This window comes from Ailuropoda melanoleuca, chromosome 5, assembly GCF_002007445.2.
Source record: "Ailuropoda melanoleuca isolate Jingjing chromosome 5, ASM200744v2, whole genome shotgun sequence".
Lineage (NCBI taxonomy): Eukaryota > Metazoa > Chordata > Mammalia > Carnivora > Ursidae > Ailuropoda > Ailuropoda melanoleuca.
The window spans coordinates 47957034-47977170 of record NC_048222.1 but is presented as its reverse complement, the minus strand read 5'-3'; the positions used below and the strand labels follow the sequence as shown (position 1 = coordinate 47977170).

Sequence of the window (20137 nt, the reverse complement as noted above, 5' to 3'; positions counted from 1 at the left end):
ATTCTGATAGTGGTTCAATGTTACACTGGAAGTGGTGTGATAATGGTGGTTGGAGTAGAAGCATAGAAAGCAGGAAACTGTAATTCAGGTGTGAGATCCCTCCCACCCCTGTAATCTACCATTGTTTCCATAAATACAACCTCATGGCTCCTGTCCTCTCAGTCACACCCCCTTTCTGCTCTGGGCTTCCTGCCTTTGATTTGTTGTCTGCCTACTGTCTGCCCTGTCATCATTATAGTGACTATTCTGATTTTTTTCTCTCTCTCTCCTAATTACTCTCCACCCAGCCATTTCCAAACCTGATATCTTAGTAGATGGCCTTACCTCATGTTTCACAGAGAAATCAAGGTCATTCAATGAGCAAGCCCTTGACTTACCCCCTGAAGCCAACAATTTTGTTCATTTGTGCAATCCTTTCCTCCCTCTCCTCATTTGTTTCAGTGAAAGGAATATCTCTTCTATGCAAGGCCAATTCTTCCATCTGAGCTTTGAATCCCATTTCCTTTGCCTCCATTTCTCTTTTTCTGCTGCTCTCTCCCCTTCAGCGTACCTAAAGGATTCAAGTCTTCCCTTTCTAGACTCCATACCCTGCTAAAATTTATGTCTATCTTTCTTTTTCCATTTACTACCATTTTCATGAAAAAATACTGGTGCTTGTCTAAATACATTGTTCAATCCATTCTAGATTAGGGCTTCTCAACTGGAATACTATTGGCACTTTGGGCCAGGTAATTCTTTGTTGTAGGGCTGTCCTTTGCATTATAGGATGGTTAGCAATGTCCGTGGCCTCTAAACATTAGATATAAGCAACATCTTCCCAGTTGTAACAACCAAAAATATCTCAGGACATTGTCAAATAATCCCTGGGGGTCATAATCAACCCTGTTGAGAACCTCTGTTCTAAAATGTACAACAGTTGCTGAAACTGCTCTTGTTTACATATCTCCTTATTGCCGAATTAGTGGACATTTCTTATCCTTGATCACCCACTTCGTCACTGAAACTTTTTTCTCACTTGGCCTGTTACCTATTTCTTTGGGTTTTTCTCCCTTTGCTCTGGCCCATCTTTATCCTTCCGGGACTTCTCTTCATTCTTCAATATATTCTTCTTAAGTATCTTCAATACTCTTCTTAAAGTATCAGCCTTCCTCAGATATCTGTCTCCTTTCATATATGTTGTGGGTGGCCTCATCAGAATTACTGCTTCAACTATCACAAGTTAATCCCTGTCAAATCCCTGTCTTCAGCCCAGACCTCTCTTGAGATCCAAACCCATTTATCCAGCACCTTACTGAAATCGCCACCTTAGCTAAGTGTTAGACACCTCAAACTCAGCTTGCCCAATAAAGAAGTAATCATTTCCTTTTGAGCTCCTCCTTCATCCCATCCCAAACAAAAGCCCCAAACCCAGAAAGTTGGGTTTTGCAAGCCTGTGTCTTTTTCCTGAGGGGCACTTCCACCCAACCACTTACCATAAATATGGAAGCATTTGAGATTCTCCTTCTCCTTTACTCCCCATATCCAATAATTATTTAATCTTCTTGTATCTGTCCCTCCCTTTTCATGCTCATTTTCATTACTCTCATCACTTTTTACCTGCTGTTCCAACTGGTCTTCATCACTCTGTTTTTGCCTCTTTCCAATCCACCCACTACTCTGCTTACATAGTGTTGTCAATCTGATTGTTACTTCTCTGGTTGGTTTCCCTTCATGGCTTCTCATAGTTTTAAGTATAAAAGAGTGCAAACTCCTCATCCTAGCAAAAACAACCATACTTAATCCATTTCTATCTACTTTTCTTCCCTCATCTCTTAATAGTTTCTCTGCATGACACATTCAGTAGATTCTACTAGAGAATTTGCTTCATGCTGTTTATGTACCTTAGCATGTATTGATCTTTCTGCCTAGAATGTCTTCTCTATTTGCTTCCTTTAACTGTCTTCATTTATGTTGCAAAGTTTAGTTTAAACATTACCTCCTCTTGGTTTGACTACAGTGTTCCATCTTTGTGTTCTCAGAGCACTATTATGCCATCCTGTCCCTTCCACATTATAGTGTAAATAATAGATTTGTTTTCTGGGTCTTGGAAAACACTGCAAGTAAGGCAGTGATTATGTATTTGGTTTGTGCCCATAGTGCACACTGTCTGCTTGAAACCAAAGATACTAAAGACGTGGACTGGTGCAGAGTATTGAGAGGAATGGGTCCATTTTCAATATTTGAAATATTACAGAGACAGAATTAGAAGGACTTATTGATTGATTAGAGATAGGGAGTGAGGAAGAGAGAATAGTCAAAGATGACCTTTGGGTTTCTAGTTAGTTAACTTAGTCCTATTGACTGAGACAGTAAAGACTGAAATGGATGGCTTGTAAATACTATATACTGCATTTATTTATTTCAACATGGTGTGTTAGAGATGCCTGTGGGACATTAAAGTGGAAATGACACATCCAGTAAAATAGCCATATGGGTTAGATCAGTCATCACTGTCCAATAGAAATATGTGAGCTACAAATGTAACTTTAAAGTTTATAATAGTTTATTTTAAAAAGTAAAAAAAAACCCAGGTAAACTAACTTTAATAGTCTATTTTTTTGAACCACAGCATTTCTCAGTTGTACTATTAACATTTTCAGCTAGGGAATTCTTTGTTGTGGGGGGCTGTCCTGTGTATTGTACGATGTTTAGCCGCATCCTTGGCCTCTTGTTAGCAGATGTCAGTAGTCATCCTTTCCCCGAGTTGTGAACACCAAAAATGTCCAGCTGTTGCTAAATATTAACCCAAAGTGGGGGCACAAAATTGTGCCTGCTTGAGAACCACTGATTTACCCGAATATATCCAAAGTATCATGTCAACATGTAATGAGTATTAAAAATTATTCAAATTTTTACAAAAATTTTTAATATTGTATCTTTGAATTGGATAGATATTTTTCACTTACAGCACTTCTCAATTTGTACTAGCCACATTTCAAGTGCTCAATAGCTACATGTGGCTTGCGTCTACCTTTTTGAAGAGCACAGGTCAAGAGCTTGAGGAAAAAGGTTAGGAATGGAAATACAGTTCTGGAAATATATGACATTGAGAAGTCATGAGTTAATAACAATTGAAACCATGGCAGTAGATAAGATAGTCCAGGCATAATTTAATATTCAGAGCGAGAAAATAGGAGGATTGAGAAAAATTCCTACTCCAATGCTCTTCCAGTTTTCCCACACAATCTGCAATCCTTTCTTGTTTATTATTATTATTTTAAAATATTTTCTTCACAGAACAATATGGAGAACATGATTGAACAAAAGAAAGCATATTGAGAAAGATAGGTTGATGACAAGTGAAGGGAATTAATGTTTATTGAACATTTAATTGGTAAATAATGTTCAAAGCATTTTATAAACTGTCTTATTTAATCTCACAAGAACCCTTTGAGATAAATAATGTTATCTCAATTTTTAGAGAAGGAAACTTTTTTTTTGGTTTAAGATACGCTTTTATTTTTCTTTTAAAATGGAGGTGTAATTGACATTTTATGTTTTTTTGGAAAGATTTATAAAGGTCTAATAAATCAGACTGCTGTTAATTGGCATTATCGGGATTTGAAAGGAAGTCTGTCTGACTGATTCCAAAGCCTACATTCTCCTTGCCTACATTCTCCTAATACACATAATGAAGCATTTGCTATCTACTGATTTTCATAAAATAATTAAGAAGGCGTATGTGATTGTACAGTCATTTCCCAGGATACCTATTACCACTTTTGATGTGATTCTCGGAACAAATTCACTTTAAGAGCGGGGTGCTATGATCTTTATGTCATTAGCGAGTATGATTTGGGTATCATTTTCTTGTTAAAGACAGTAAACCGTGATGTTTTTGTTTAATTTTACCGTAAGTATAATCAATAATTTTGTGGTTAGCTGTACTTTTTAAGTTACGAAAAAATTAGTCAAGAAATAGTATTTTGCTTAAATGTAGAACACAATCATCAAGGAAAACAAAATAATGAGCTTTAAGAAACCGTTCGGCTTCGCTAATAGACTTGATAAAGCGAGTACAATGGGGGAGGGCTGGGGAAGAGGGGGCGGGACATTGAGAAGCAAGAATCTGAGCAGGCGCAGAAACAGATACTGATGAAGGCGTGAATGCTACTGCGCTCTCACTTTCCGAACTGTCGTAAAGACCCTGAGTGTCGTGCTCTCTCGGTAGAGGAGGGATTGGTTAGGCGGCGGCAGCAGCAGCGGCGGCAGGAGAGCAGCAGCAGTGACGGCGACGGCGGCGAGGTGTTGGGTCTGCGCAGCACAGAAACGCCCGCAGCTTCGGGAAAGGAGTTTTTGTGGGGTCAAATCAGGCATTCTGAACCCAAGCCTGGTGAACTGGGCCGAACCAGGCGCTGCCGCTCGTAAGGTTTGGTGGCGGTGACAGACGCAGCTCTTGACTATAGGGGCCTATTAGGCCGAGATCTGAGGCTCAGATCACTGGCTCTCGACGCATCCTCTTCCCCTCTTCCATCTCCTGTCTACCTTCCTGGGCAAGTGATTCCCGGACCCTGGGAAGAGGGTAGCTAATGATTAAGGTGAGGGAGCTAGGGGGGAGGGGATCGATTGGAAGCCGCGCGTGCGCGCAACGGGGGAGGGGCCGGCCTGGAGGGGAGAAAGAGGAAGGGCTGCGGCCGCGGAAGGCTGGGGTCGGCGACCGGCCGGTTATTGCTGGCTCAATAGTGACTTAGGGTCTGGGTCTCCGCAGTAGAATTGATTGTGTTTGAGCAAAGCGTTCGTCTACAGACACACCCACACCCCACAGTAAGGGAGTGGGTGAGGGGATTTCTTTCCCTCTTTGGACTCACGCTGGAGTCTAGGAAGGGGGCTGAGGACTGAGGCGTGGGAGTGAGATTTGACAATGGAGTGATGAAGGTAACCCGCACTCGGGGTGTTGGAGGGCGCTAAGTCAGCCCTGACGGTTAGGGAGTTGCCTTCTTATGTGATCAAGGCAACGTCCGCGGAACTGCAGAAATACAAACGCGTCAGATTTTTGTGTAGAGTTGGTTTGTTGGTCACTAAAAAAGAAGCTCAGTATTTTATTATTGTCCTTAGATAATTTGTCAAAGTCAGTGGCAAGGCTGGAGTGGAAATATCCGTTCTGTACTGTAGAAATAGAGGTTTGTCACAATAGTTTTTAAATAGGTTTTAATAGATATTTACAGATACTTCTTAACGCAAATCTAAGTTTTAGTGTTTAAAAAATACCAGGAAGTATAGGGTATTCATTTAATTTGTTCATGTTTGTAGTGTGAGGCGACTCCATTGTATTGTGTGCTTTCCTGTTTCTTGATTTATGTGGAGTAAGAATTTAGAACTCTCTGGAGTGGTAAGATGCCAGCTGACATAGACTTCATTTTATAGTTCTTTTAGCTTTTGAACCTGACTTAATCCAACCTTTATTTCACTTGGTATTTTTATGTTTAATTTTCTTGTTTTAGGGACCTCTTCAACCAAAAAGAACAGCCTGGGGAAAAGATAAGCTAAGGTTCCATTTCCTTTCCCATTTGTGCGTGTGTGTGTGTGAGATTGCTTTCAAATGTTAGGATGTGATTTCGTTATTACATAGAAGTTCTGTAATACTAGTTTTACTTGGCTTTATTATGGTGAAGATCTACATTTTGATAGTTTGTTGCTAGTGTCTGTTTTTTAGTAAAAATTTTCATGTCAATATGAACTATGTTGCTTTTCATACTAAACAGTCGTCTTTGGTTGCCTTTGGAGACAAAAGAGGATGAGAAAGAAGCCCTCTTACTCTGAAAAGAATCTTTAATTTTTTTTTAAAGCCTTAAATTATTTTACTTTTGTCCACCTCTTGTCATTTAACCTTGGACAAATGACGTCTTTCTCCTGCTCATTTGTTTGCTGTCTAAGATTCAGAGTAGTATTTTAAAAACTGGTGAGGGTGTTTGTGAATTGGTCTGAACAATATTGCAGGAAAAACTGGGAAGAGTGGAGACTCTCCTTGTTTACAGGGGTACTGCATCTTATATGTGTGGCTCTTTCTGTTACTTTTTTCCTTTTAGTGTCTGTTGGTCACTTGCATGTTCTTTGGGGTTGGTGTTTGAAGAAAGATGTCATCAAAATAATTTTATTTTCGTGAAAAGTGTATCCTAGTGGAGGTTACACCTTGAGAAATTTCATTTCAGTACTTTATTTCTACAGATAATTGAGAAATAGCTGTACTGATGTTTAAAATAAAAAAGAGAGTAACACTTTACATGTTTAGAGCAAAGGAATGGTCAGCAGATATTCCTAAATAGTTATTTTCATTATAAAATTTAAAGTGGGATTAAAAACTGATTTAATCAAACTAATTAGATTTTTTTAGACATTGTATTATTTTGCCAAAGAGGGGTTTCTGTAACATGCTTTACTTAGAGCATAATTGTATCCATCCTATTTGACTTTTCCCCCTCTGAGCTAGGACTTCAGTAGGAAGAAAAGAAGTGACAGTATGAAAAATGATAGTGATTAAAGTATGTTAGTAGCTTGACATTAACATTTTATGGGTGACATTATCCTATGGAAGAGTCTTTAGTTTGGAGATCTGAATTTTAGATCTAGCTTTGCTTGCTATCCATTAGAGTTGTGACTTTACTGATAACCATCCTTAGCTTCAGATTTCTCTCAGTTGTTAAATGAGAAGTGTAGAATGGTTTTCTAGTTTTCTCTGGATCCCAAATCTAGTGGTTTGTATTTTTGGTTAGGTTCTTTTGGTACTTATTGATGTGTTCATCATGATCCAATTCCCAGAAAGAAGTGCTGTACTGAGTATAAATTCCTTCCTGTTTATGGGGGGGGGGGGATCTTTGATAAAGCCATGTTTGTTATTCTAGATAATGCTTCTGTCCCATTATAGATATTATATATGATTTAATAGCTCTCATATTAAAAGATGAAACTTGGTTTTACTTCTGGTAATGGTCTTTAAATCATCCTGAATAATTTTACTTCCAGAAACCTGTAATTGTTGGTCAGTTAAAGTCCAGAATTGCATTTGAATGCCTTACACCTCTGTTTTTTCTTTCCTGCCCCCACTGATTCTTGGTAACAGCTGGCCCAGGTTTCTACAGGTATTCAGTTCGTACCATTACATGTGGAGTGGGCTACAGATGTTTAAAAACAAATACTAAGTTGAGCTTGCATTTTAAGTGGAGGTATTGCATTATTATTTACCTATTATTTGGTTACTCAGTATGTATTTATTGAATGTCTCAATGTTCTCAGCATTGTTCTTGGTCTTCAGTGAAGAGGGCACTCTGCCTTCAGGGAGTGGACATTCTACTGCGGGAAACATAATGAACGATAGTTTGAGGTAGTGCTGAGTGCCATGAAGAAAACAGGACCGTGTAAAGATGAATGGAAGTCCAGCTCTACTGTGGATTGGATGGTTAGTGAGGGTCTAACTTCTTTTTAGAGGTGATAATTTGATTTGTGATCAGTGACCATGATCAGTGATCATACTGGTAATCTGGAGGAATCTTGCAAACAAAGGGAACAGCAAATGCATTAGGTTGTGTTTGATTCTGGAGAATCTACAAGTGTAAACTGGTTTATGTGTTAGGCTTTTTCATAATGGCTGATAGACAACGTAAAGTGAAAGGTTAAAAATATTTTATGTATAGCAACCAAATGTAATGTGTTGACCTTGTTTAAATCCTCACTCAAATCAGTTGTAGAAAGTCATTTTGAAACTTCGGGGGTAATCTGAATGTGAATGGATATTAGATGATATCAAGGAATTACTGTTAATTTTGTCAGGGATGATAATGATATTATGTTTACATAAGCATCCAGTGATGATTCTTGCCTGTACTGATCTTTACCCTGATGGTTGCAAAATGCTTATTTTCAAACTCTTCCATCTCCTTTACCTTATCAGTAGGCCTTCTTTTGTATGGAAGAAGCATTCTTTTATCTAACTATTATCAGTATGGACTTACGTACTTCCTATTTTATTCAGTGGATTGTAATCCATTACTGCCTTTATTAATTTTAATGCTCAAACTGTCCCACAATTGTCCAGTGGGATCCTCCACCATAGCTCCTGTGTCTTTTTGACATACATAATTTTTATGAGTATTTCCTTTCTTTCTGGAACAGCAAGATGTTCACACTCGTCTTATATCTTTCCTGTTTCAGTCTTGGAATCAGCTATTCTCTAAGGAGGCCTGGTTCCTTTTAGTGGGGAGTCCAGTTTGCTTTTGAGTTATCTGTTTATATATAGAAAAATCTCTTATTTCCTGGATCAGGACATCCTCTGAGAAACTTAAATTAGATTTTGATAGTGGGTTTATATTTCTATGGAGATTTTATTTGTGAAGTAACTACATAAAATGTAGCATTTTATTATATTTACCATAAAACAACTATTCTATCTTTTTTCAAATAAGTAAGTTCTGATTTGATCTTAATTATGATCAAATGAAATAGAAAAAAATAAAATATTATTTTGCTTTGTGTTACATTGTGTATGTAGAGGGTTTAACTGCTTAACTGTTAAAAATGATGTTAAGGTTTACATACTTAATTGTTTTTAACTAAGTCATCAGACATTCTGGTCTGAAGCAAATTGCTGCTTTTTAACTAGCTTTTTAAATGAAATTTTTTTTATGATATAGAATAATATTTCATATATGAGTGGAAGCTCACAGGCGCATTATTCCGGAAAGTTACTGTTACAGCTTGATACATTTCACAGCCATTCTCTCACCCAGTGCAGCATGGGTGTTTGCTTTCTTTATTTATCTTTTAAACCTCACTTATGAGTATTTTTCCAGACAATATTTTGTTTTTGTTTTTTTAAAAAAACAAGCTCTGGAAGGTTTTATTACAGAAAAATTTTGTGAGATTTGCTTTTCACATCTGTCTTGGCATGCTTCTAATGATCCAGTCACCTGGATCAATGATAGCCAGTGTGCGTTCTCTGTAGTATTTTCCTCATGCCGTACCCAGTTCAGTATTATTGACACTGTAGTGATGAACACCAGTTTTGGGAAACATGGTGTAGTATTGTTTTTTTTTTTTTTAAAGATTTTATTTATTTATTTGACAGAGATAGAGACAGCCAGAGAGAGAGGGAACACGCAGGGGGAGTGGGAGAGGAAGAAGCAGGCTCATAGCAGAGGAGCCTGATGTAGGGCTCGATCCCATAACGCTGGGATCACGCCCTAAGCTGAAGGCAGATGCTTAACCTCTGTGCCACCCAGGCACCCCATGGTGTAGTATTCTATTTCAGATTTCCTCAGGGCTGGGCAGTTGTTGGCGAGGATAACCAGTTTTGCTTTGCCATGTCTGATCATTTTCAGAGCTGCTTGTATCCCGACATGTACTTGACACTTTTCATAATGAGTTGGAGTCTAGAGTTGATTGACGTCTTCCTTGATGCCACCATCTTCTTGCCTTAGGTGCAGGATGGCCCCAACCAAGAACAACCACCAAGATCCCAGACGATATTTTGAATTGTTTTTAACCAGTTAATTTTTGAAACAATGAATATATACATGGTTTTAAAAGTCAGTTCCACAAAGGCTTGTAATGAAAAACAACAGTCTATGCTATTCCTCCTAATCCCCTAGTTCCAGTTCCTAAGTGGAAACACTTTCAGCTCTTAAATTTTTTCTGGTATATACTTTCATATTTCTAAATAGTATGCTTATATGTCTACTTAGCTACTTTATATATGTCTACTTAGCTACTTTTGGTGTCAATTTTTTGTTGTTTTTTAAAAAAAAAATTTAATTTTTAAAGATAAAAGCAATAAAATGGAACCAGATCCACAAGGTATGAAGGTTGTACAGGGAAGGAATAAGTTTTCTTGCCATTCCTGTCTTCCTGTTGCCCAGTTCTTTTCCCTGGAGATATATCCCCTCTCGGTATTTTATATGTATCCAGAGCAGCAGTTCTCAGACGGTGGTCTTTGGACTCCTTGAGGGGGTCTTCAGAAGTTCAGCTGGGTTGAAACTATTTGATAGTAATACTAAATTCTTCACTACTTAACTACATTGACATTTGCACTGATAGCAAACACAGTGATAGGCAAAACTGCTGGCTCTGCAATACATATTAAGACAGTGGCTAAAACTGTACTAATAGTCATCGTATTTTTCATTACTACACATTTACAAAACCATTTTCATTTAAGAATGTCCTTTATAAAGCAGTAAATTATTATTTTATTAATCTTGACCCTTGAGTACATGTCTTTTTCATATTTCATGTGATAAAATGAGAAGAATGTTATAAGGCACTTGTGCCCCATCCTAAATTATGCTTGTCTTGAAGAAAACTACTTGTGTGATTGAGTTGCAGGCTGAACTAGCAAACTTAGTTGCCTTTTTTTTTTTGTAATTTTTTTTTATGGTACCATTTTTTGACTTGAGAGAATGACTATAGTTATTTAAACTTGGGTATTTATATGTATTTCTCAAAAATAAATGAAGTGAGCCTGTCACTTTCGGGAAAACAACTCATAGAAATTATTGCTAAGATAAAATTAAGGCTTTCGAGCAAAAATTAGAATTTTGGAAAACATATCTGCCACTATGAGCTTGGCAGCTTTTCAGGACCTTTTGGTGAAATTGATGGGGATATTAACAAATGTGAGTTTTTTTTTTTTTTTTTTTTTTTTGCGGAGGGCTATTGTATAATTAAATGTGTCAATGTTTGGAAGATATGGATAACTTTGTGGACCAACTTTTTTCATATGACCAGTGCATGATATTACAAACTCATGCTGTGTGTGAAGGGTCTACTTAAGGGCCAGATAGATCAATAGATTTTTAATGAAATGGTATGAAGTTTCATAGATAAGGTATCAGATTCAATATTGCAAATAACCTTTACAAAATTACATTTATTAAGTTTTGGGTTAATATCAAAGAATAACATATGCACTATCTGAATAAGTTATTAAAGACACTTCTTTTTTAACTATATATTTGTGTGAAGCTGGATTTCTTATTAGATTGAATACAGAAGCAGATTTAAGAATCTAGGTTTCTTCTATTAAGAAAGACATTAAAGAGATAAGCAAAAATGTGTAATAGTGCCATTCTTATTAACTTTTTTGAAAAAATATGTTCATAAATGTTACTTAATATTTGCACGTAATGGGTTAAAAATTGCTGTCTTTAAAAATATTTTGAGCATTTATCAATTTTATTTTCTTTCTTTCTTTTTTTTTTTTAATGATTTTATTTGTTTATTCGACAGAGATAGAGACAGCCAGCGAGAGAGGGAACACAAGCAGGGGGAGAGGGAGAGGAAGAAGCAGGCTCATAGCAGAGGAGCCTGACGTGGGGCTCGATCCCATAACGCCAGGATCACGCCCTGAGCCGAAGGCAGACGCTTAACCGCTGTGCCACCCAGGCACCCCCAATTTTATTTTCTAATATTGTATTAATATAACCTACGTATTTCAAGTTTTTGGGGGTTCTCACTTATTTTTAAGAGGATAAGGGCTCACAAATCTAAAGTTTGAGAATTGCTGTACCAGTTATCTTTTGCATTATCTTTTGACCTCTTATGGAAAAGGAGCCCACACTCTTTCTTCACCCTTTCTTCTGATATAGTTGTGTCATAATTTTAGATTATTTTAAGTAATAATTCAACATATATATATTGAATACTAACTGTGAGTTCTAAGCTTTGGGGCACATGGTAATGATGAAAACAGACTAGGCTCTATTGGGAAAACAAATAAATTTTACAAATGGTGATTATGGAATAACTGAGCTGGAAAAAGAAGATGGGGTGGGGTTAGCTTTTTAAGTAAAAGGTGATTAGGGGTGGTCTCAAAGACAAGGAAACATTTGAGCACAGAGGGAAAGGATGCAAGTGAGAAATACTTGTGGCTATCTGGGGGATAAGCATTCTGGGCAAACTAAATAGTAATAGCATACTTGGCCTGCTCAGGGAAAAGCCAAGAAGCTATTGTGACTGGACTGGAGTGGAGTGGATGAGGAGAATCGTCATCTCTGAGGACATAGGTAGCAAGGGCTTAGGTCCTTCAGTTTTAAGAAATGTTCTTGTATTAGCTTTCATGACTTCTTAGTCATTTTTTTTTTCTGTTCTCTTTTTGGAGTTACTGCCAGTCAGAAGATAAAATTTTGTTACTATCTCTTTGTTGCTGTTAGATCCTGTGTGTGTGTTTGTGTGTGTGTGAGAATTAAAAGTTTTCTTCATTTAGTGGGTATTGCAGGGAAATTTGAGATAAAGTTATTTATGTAATTTACCATGTTTAAACAAAATATGAACTTTTGCTTTTGATAAATATCAGGAGCAAGTTACATTATTGATACAGAAATGGGCTCTCTTTCCGACTTTGTAGTGGTAAAATCATGTTTGTTTAACGTGTGTGCGAGTTCCTGTTGTGGGGGAAGGGGAGGGCGGAGGGAAAGGAAGAGAGAATCCCAAGCAGGCTCCATGCCTAGTGTGGAGCCTGACACTGGGCTTGATGTCATGACCTTGATCATGACTTGAGCAGAAATCAAGAGTTGGGTGCTTAACCAACTGAGCCAAAATAATATTTAAATATGTGAAAAAATACACATATAAATAGGTTTATAAATAGGTTCACTTTGCAAAGTCTAAATCTACTTTGACAGCTGTATTTTTTTTTAATACAAAGTAGTCATTAGGTGAAGAAAATCATGTGATGTAAGATTTTTATTACAGAACATTTATAGAATGATTGTTATCATGGATTTGATTGTATTTTCTGTGAAATCGTATTTCTTTAAAGAACTTTGTGTAGTATGAGATAAAACTGGCCATTTTATGGAATATTATGCAGCTGTAAAAAATGAGATCCTGCCACTTGCAAGAACATGGGTGAATCTAGAGGGTATTATGCTAAGTGAAATAAGTCAGTGAAAGACAAATACCATATGATCTCACTTATACATGGAATTGAAAATGCAAAAGAAGCATATAAACAAAAAGCAGAATCAGACCTATAAATAAACCGATGGTTGCCAGAGGGGAGGGGAGGGACAAAATGGGTGAAGGGGAGTGGGAGGTACAGGCTTCCAGTTATGGAATGAATAAGTTACAGAAATAAAAGGTACAGCATAGGGAACATAGTCCGTGATATTGTACACCTGAAACTAATGTTACATTGTGTCAACTATACTTAAATTTAAAAATATATTTTTGATAATAAAATGAAAAGGGGAGGAATAGGTCAGACACAGACTGCTTTACCTATATACATCTGGGAGAATATAGAGAATTTTGATTGTTTAAAATAAACAAACCGTCTATTTTCATAACCACCTTCCTGCCTGCCATTCCTCTGATGTGCTTTTATCCTTATTCTCCAATTGAGGAAATCTTACTTTAAGGACCAGCTCTTAAATTTCTGTGGGTTTCTCCTCTAGAGTCAATGGCTCTCCCTTCTGTTTTTCCATAGTATTTGGTCCTTCTCTTATCTTGTAGCAGTTATTTCCATTTTAGTAGAGCTTTAGCATTCTCCCACTGTGGAGGCTAAGTTCCAAAAATCTCCATAGTAAATAGAAGAAATTGTGGTTGAATTACATAATAATCTTATATGAAAATAATGTCATGGGAACTGAAGTGGTGAGTGAACATATGAAAGCCCACAAAACTATACACTTATTTTAAAAATGAGAGACCAAAACCAGCAACTTATGTAAGAATTAAGATCCAGATGTTTGTGTGTCACACCTTAGGCAAGTTGCCTTTTATAATTCTTAGTTCCTTGGAGATATTAGTTTTTAGTAAGGATAAAATGGAATAAAAACATGCTACATAGTTCCTTACCAGGCCTATCTGATCTGGCCCTTGACAATTTCTGATGCCTTTGTGTGCCATCTCCCTTTCCTCTCACTCCCCTTCTTTCTGTTGTTTGCAGGTGCTAGGCCTCTTCCTGGCACGCGATCTTTCTTTACTGTTTCCTCTGCTAAAAAGGCTCTTCCTCTAGCACTTTGTGGCGTGGCTGACAGGTGGCTTGTTCCTTCTTACGATTCAGGTCTTCAGCGTCTTAGGAGCCCGTTGATCATCTTTTACTATCTGTTTTATTTCCTTAATAGCACAATTTTTTCTCGAAAATTAACTTGACTGTTTACTTGTGCCTTGTTTGTTCTCATTTGCATGTAGTTTTCATGAGGACAAAGACTTTCTATATCTTGTTCATGGCTAATCCCAGTGCCTACAACAGTGCCCACATTATAATAGGCTCTCGATAAATATTTGTTGAATGAAAACAATAACTGCATAAATGGTAGCTAATGTATTATCAGTGATATTATATCTTCTAAAATATTAATAAGCCGCTGTAAAATTAATTCCTGTTACCTGGTTGATATTTCCAGATTCTGATTTGATCCCAGATGCTTGGGATAGAAAAAATTTAGGTAAACTAACTTGTGTTTATCCTGTTTGCCATCATAGACTTTATCATTCTTCTTAGACTCTTGGGTTTCCCCATTTTATTCCCATGTGAATGAATAGTTTTCCTCACAGATAGCAGTTCTGGATGGCAGTTCTAAAGCCTGGACTTAATTTCAGTAATTTTCCTTTATCTTGAACAGGCTTCAATTTAAAATATTTTTCTTTTTTCTCCTGTCATTTTTATTAATCCTCAGTTGCCTCCTTTTCTGATTATCCCCAACAGGAAGAACTCAGTGTGTGTATACTGAAACCAAAATTCTAAAGATCGCCCAGAAAGTATATAAGTAAATGTGTGTAGGCTCGCTTTACATGTATGGATATTTGGAAATCCACATTGGGGTTAGGATTACTGTATTTATCTAGAATATGAAATTCTTTGGGATAGAGTAGCATCTTAACTATCTTCTTAATTCTCACCTCAAGTAGTCACTAGTAGCAGAAAAACCAAAAAGGGTTCGTTGAATAAAGTGGCTAATGTTAACATAGAGGATAATAAATGCTTGGTTTCTCCAGACCGGTATCCTCAGTTGTCTAATAGCCTACTATTTTTGTTTCTTGCCACAAGGATTTTCACTTTGCTGTCAGAATACACAGATCCAAAGAAGACAAAGATGTCATTTAGTCAAAATAACCTTGGAAATCCCTAAAGTTGCCCATAAAACATAAAATATAGACATACAGTTTCTCAAAGTTCAACATATCCTGGTTTTCCTTCAGTATTGGAACGAATCATGTTTCATTGTTAAACACCAGATGAAGTCGTAGGCTGTGTTTATGGTCCATGTTGTGGGAAAAATAAATGGCTCTAAACATTAGAATCTGACAGCACAGTAAGATGTTCATATCATGAGAGGCACATGGGAAATGAGACCAACTAGAGAATAGTAAAATTTTATCTTTCTGTGTTCATTCTGGGTATGTAATTATTGAGCAGAATTTCAAGCATAATCTACATGGTTTAAATTATTTTTTTCTTGTCTTCACATTGTTGAATTCACATTATGTGCTCTCTACCCAGAAATATTTTCCTTAATCCAGTTTTCAGTAAGCCTTTACCTTCTTCAGTCATGAAGTATCAGTAACTTTGCCTGTTTTTTTCTCGTATGACTCTTGTTCTTATTCTTTAGAACATATTCTTTAATTGATACCAGGTTACACATTTTGACCTAAATCACATAGGAAGAGCAAAAACAACTTTTATTTAAATAAACTTATTGGACTTCATCCAAGGAGAAATTGTTCCCTTGGGCAGTTTTGCTCACCGCATTAGATCCTACATTCTCAGGGCAGCTGCTGTCTTTCCTAATCTAGTTTTTTTGTTTTATTTGTATTTAATTTTGTTACTCCACCCTTTGCTTTGGGTGCTTTAATAATTGAGGGTTTTGATCTGAGCTTCAAGAGGAATTTGAGGTTCATTCGAATAAGATAGACTAGCTTGAGGTAGGTGTATCTAAAAGAATTGAAGATCAACTCCCCCCCCCCCAAAAAAAGAAAAGGAAACAGAGGGGAAGCTTGTCGACTTTTTTTTGCCAGGATGATCTCTAAAAGCTAGTTGACTCTTTAACTTTAAAAACAATAATAAAAGCCAGCATGTGCATACATTATTTTGTTTAAAGCCTTAACCTTTTAAGGTAAATATTTCCATTTTTCATATGAGGAGATTTAGCCATAGAATGGTTAGTAACTTGCTAGAGACTCAACAGCAGTAATGGAGTTGAAGGGATTTATGTCAGGAGGTTTGAGTCACCTGAGAAGGGAATTCCAAAATTCAGGAGATGTCCCATTTTAGAGGTTAGTAGGATTGGAGTAAAGAGTTTCTATGGCCCTGAAGTAAGAGCTTAACCAGTATTTCTGTATTGCCTTTAAGGAAGAGACAATAAAGTATATTTTTATCTCCGTTCGGCATTGCCTTTGTCAGAAGAGAGAGAAGGATGGTGATATTTTATTTGGATGGTGTGATTGGGGGGATTTAATTTGTCTGTGTATTCCTATTTTTTCTATAGGGAACATATATATTTTTTAAAGATTTTATTTATTTATTTGACAGAGAGAGAGAGAGAGAGACAGCCAACGAGAGAGGGAACACAAGCAGGGGGAGTGGGAGAGGAAGAAGCAGGCTCATAGCTGAGGAGCCTGATGTGGGGCTCGATCCCATAACGCCGGGATCATGCCCTGAGACAAAGGCAGACGCTTAACCGCTGTGCCACCCAGGCGCCCCTATAGGGAACATATTTTAAAAAACAGTTTAATTGAGCTATAACTTACATACAATATAAGGCACATATTTTTACTGTAAAATTTAGTAAGTTTTGGCAAATTTTTATATCCATGTAACCAACACCCCAATCAGGACATAAAACATTCCATCACCCTGTGAAGTTTTTTCTTGCTCATTTGTCATCATTCACCCCTATCTCTTGCCATAGGCAACCACTGATCTGGTTTTTGACATTTTGGATTAATTTGTTCTAGAACTTCATATAAACACAATCGTATAGTATTACTTTTTTGTATTTGGCTTCTTTTGGTCATCACATTTTCCCTCTAGCATTTTCTGTGAACATTTTCAAACATGAAAGTTGAAAGAATTGTACACTGAACACCCATTTCCCCATCACCTACATTCTACAATTAACAATTTGCTGTTTTTGCTTTATCACTTGTCTATCTATTCATTCTTCTAACCATCCTTCAGTCAAGCTTACTGGTGGTTGGTTTGTATTGTGTGTTAAATTAAGTTGCAGGTATCAGTGCATCTCTTGCCAAACGAATTCAGCTTCCATATCATTAACTAGAGTTGAATATTCACTTACACTTCTTTGTTTTTGCTTTTTTTTCTTTTCTGTACATGTTCAAGCTCAAGGAGGTGGGGAGAGGCAGACGGAGAGGGAGAGAGAATCCTAAGCATGCTGGGCCTGGAGCCACTCAGGGCTCGATCTCACCACCCTGAGATCACAACCTGAGCTGAAAGCCAGACAACTGAGCCATCCAGGCACTCCTACAGTCCTTTGTTTTTAAAGTAAAATTTACATACAGTGAAGTGCACAGATCTTAAGTGTACCATTTGTTGTTAAGTTTTGCCAAATGTATGTGTAGCCCAAATTCTTATGAAGAAATAGAACATTACCAACACTTCAGAAAGTTTGACAACTTTCAGAAGGTTCGAAACTATTTAGTAGTTTTTCCCATCCTTTGATTCTTTGTAGAACACAACTAGTTTTAATTTGTTTTCACCTTAGATTAGGTTTGCCTGTTCTAGAACTTCCTATATCTGGAGTCATATACTTCATAGCTGATTTCTTTCCTTCAGCAGCATGTTTTTGAGATTTACCCAAATGTTACTTGTATCAGTAGCTCCTTCTTTGTTGTTTTTGTTGCTGCTGTTTGGTGTCCTATTGTATTTAAAAATTGTAATTATCTTTATATATCATAATTTGCTTATTCACTTGTTGGAGATTTGTTTTTCCCAAATTGCTGGTTATTACAAGTAAAACTATGAACATTCACATACAAATTTTTTGTATACCTGTGTTTTCAAACCTAGATGTGAAATTAATGGATCAAAAGTTAGATGTATATATGACTTTATTAGAACCTACCAAAGAACTGTGTGTGGAGTTCCAGTTGTGCCACATCCTTGCTAATGTTTGGTGGTTTTGGTCTAAGAGTCTTAGCCTTTTATTGGGTGTGCAGTTGTATCTCATTGTGGTTTTATTTTGCATTTCCCTGATGGCTAAAGATACAAAGCATTTTTTCATGTACTCATTGGCCATGTGTATGTGTTTTGAGGAATGTTAAAAATCATTTGTCTATTTTTTTGGGTGGAGTTGTCTTATTAAAATGGAAGAGTTTTGCATATATTTTGGATTCAACTTACATATGTGTTTATATATACATATAAATTACACATAAATGCAGTTTTCTTTGTATTTAGTTTGCTACCTTGCCTTTTGTTTTCTTTTTTTTTTTTTAAGATTTTTTTTATTAATTTGAGATCGAGAGAGAGAGACTGCACAAGCAGGGGGAGAGGGAGAAGCAGACTCCCTGCTGAGCTGGGAGCCCGACATGGGGGTCGATCTGAGGGCCCGGAGAGCATGACTGGAGCTGAAAGCAGACGCTTAACCATCTGAGCCACCCAGGTGCCCCATTGCCTTTTTGTTCTCTTAGTGGTATCTGTGAAGAGCAGATTTTCATTTTGGTAAAATCTAGTTTATCAGTTTATAAAAATTTGGTAGTGCTAGGGGTACCTGGCTTGGCTCAGTTGGTAGAACATGTGACTCTTGATCTCGGGGTTGTGAGTTCAAGCCCCACGTCAGGTGTAGAGATTACTTAAATACATAAATGTTAAAAAATGGGTAGTACTATTTGTGTTCTGTGAGACCTTTGCCCATGGTATGAATACATACAGTTTCTGCTATGTTTCTTTTAGAAATTTAATGTTTAGCTTTTAGGTCTAAGTCCCTGATCCATTTTGAGTTAATTTTTTGGTCTGATGTGTGATGTAGAGGTTAAATTTTTCCCACATGGTTCACTAGTTGTTCCACCACCATTTGTTACTATTCCTTTCCTATTATCTTGGCACTCTTACTGAAAATTACTTGATGATATGTATGAGTCTATTTCTGGACTCTCCAGTCTATCCTTATGCCAATAGCACCCTGTTTTGTTACAGTTGTGTTTTAATCTGTCATCTTGCTCTGTGTTTTCTATTTGTCCCATCTGTTCTCTGTCCCTTTATTTTCCTTCTCATGTTTCCTTTGGGCTTTAGTTTTTTGGGTTTAAAAGTTTTTTTTGTATTTCATTTTTTTCTACTGTTGGTTTATTAGCTATACTTGTTTGATTTTTTTATCTTTTGTGGTTGATCTAGGGTTTACACTATGCATCTTTAACTTTTCACTGTCTTTAAGAAATAATAGACTATTTCAGGGGTGCCTGGGTGGCTCAGTCAGTTAAGCATCCAACTCTTGATTTTGGCTCTGGTCTTGATCTTGGGGTTGTGAGATTGAGCCCTGCATTGGGCTTCATGCTGAGTGTGGAGCCTGCTTGAAATTCTCTCTCTCCCTCTCCCCCTGCTCCTCCTCCATTCCTTGTGTTTTCTTTGTCTCTCTATATAAATAAATAAATAACCAAATAGTTAATTAAAAAATAGACTATTTCATATACAATATAAGAAACATTGAACAGCCTACATCTCTTTGCTCCACTCCTGTGCTTTGTGTTATTGTCGTACATTTTACTTTATATGTTACTAGTTTAGGGAGGATTTCTTTGTTCCAATTTTGAGGTTATAGCTAGAGAATAATTCTTGTGAGGTTATCTCTGTGGGAGAAGATGCTGGTAGAACTCACTTTATTCCATTCTACTTTCATAAAACGACCGGATGGTAATGATTAAAATTTGATAAATTCATACAAGAAAACTTTGATATATGAGTCTGAAAAAAGGTGGTTGTATTATTTACTCTTTTTATAGAACTAGACAAAGAACTTGGAGCATTTGTGAATGAATGTTTCTGAATATTTATTTTNAAAAAGGTGGTTGTATTATTTACTCTTTTTATAGAACTAGACAAAGAACTTGGAGCATTTGTGAATGAATGTCTCTGAATATTTATTTTAATGATTTTTTATTATATTATGTTAGTCACCATACAGTACATCCCCGGATTCCAATGTAAAGT

At 36.7% G+C, this 20137-nt stretch overlaps 1 protein-coding gene across 1 annotated transcript in view; it reads left to right on the top strand.

The window, feature by feature from the left end:
- Positions 1 to 4191: 4191 nt before the first annotated feature.
- RNF111 (ring finger protein 111) overlaps positions 4192 to 20137 on the top strand; it is an 85746-nt gene continuing 69800 nt past the window's right edge. The window contains 2 exon segments of the mRNA XM_034660909.1: positions 4192 to 4577; positions 5481 to 5527. Of these exon segments, the coding sequence (XP_034516800.1) occupies positions 4569 to 4577; positions 5481 to 5527 (56 nt within the window). The 5' untranslated portion in view covers positions 4192 to 4568.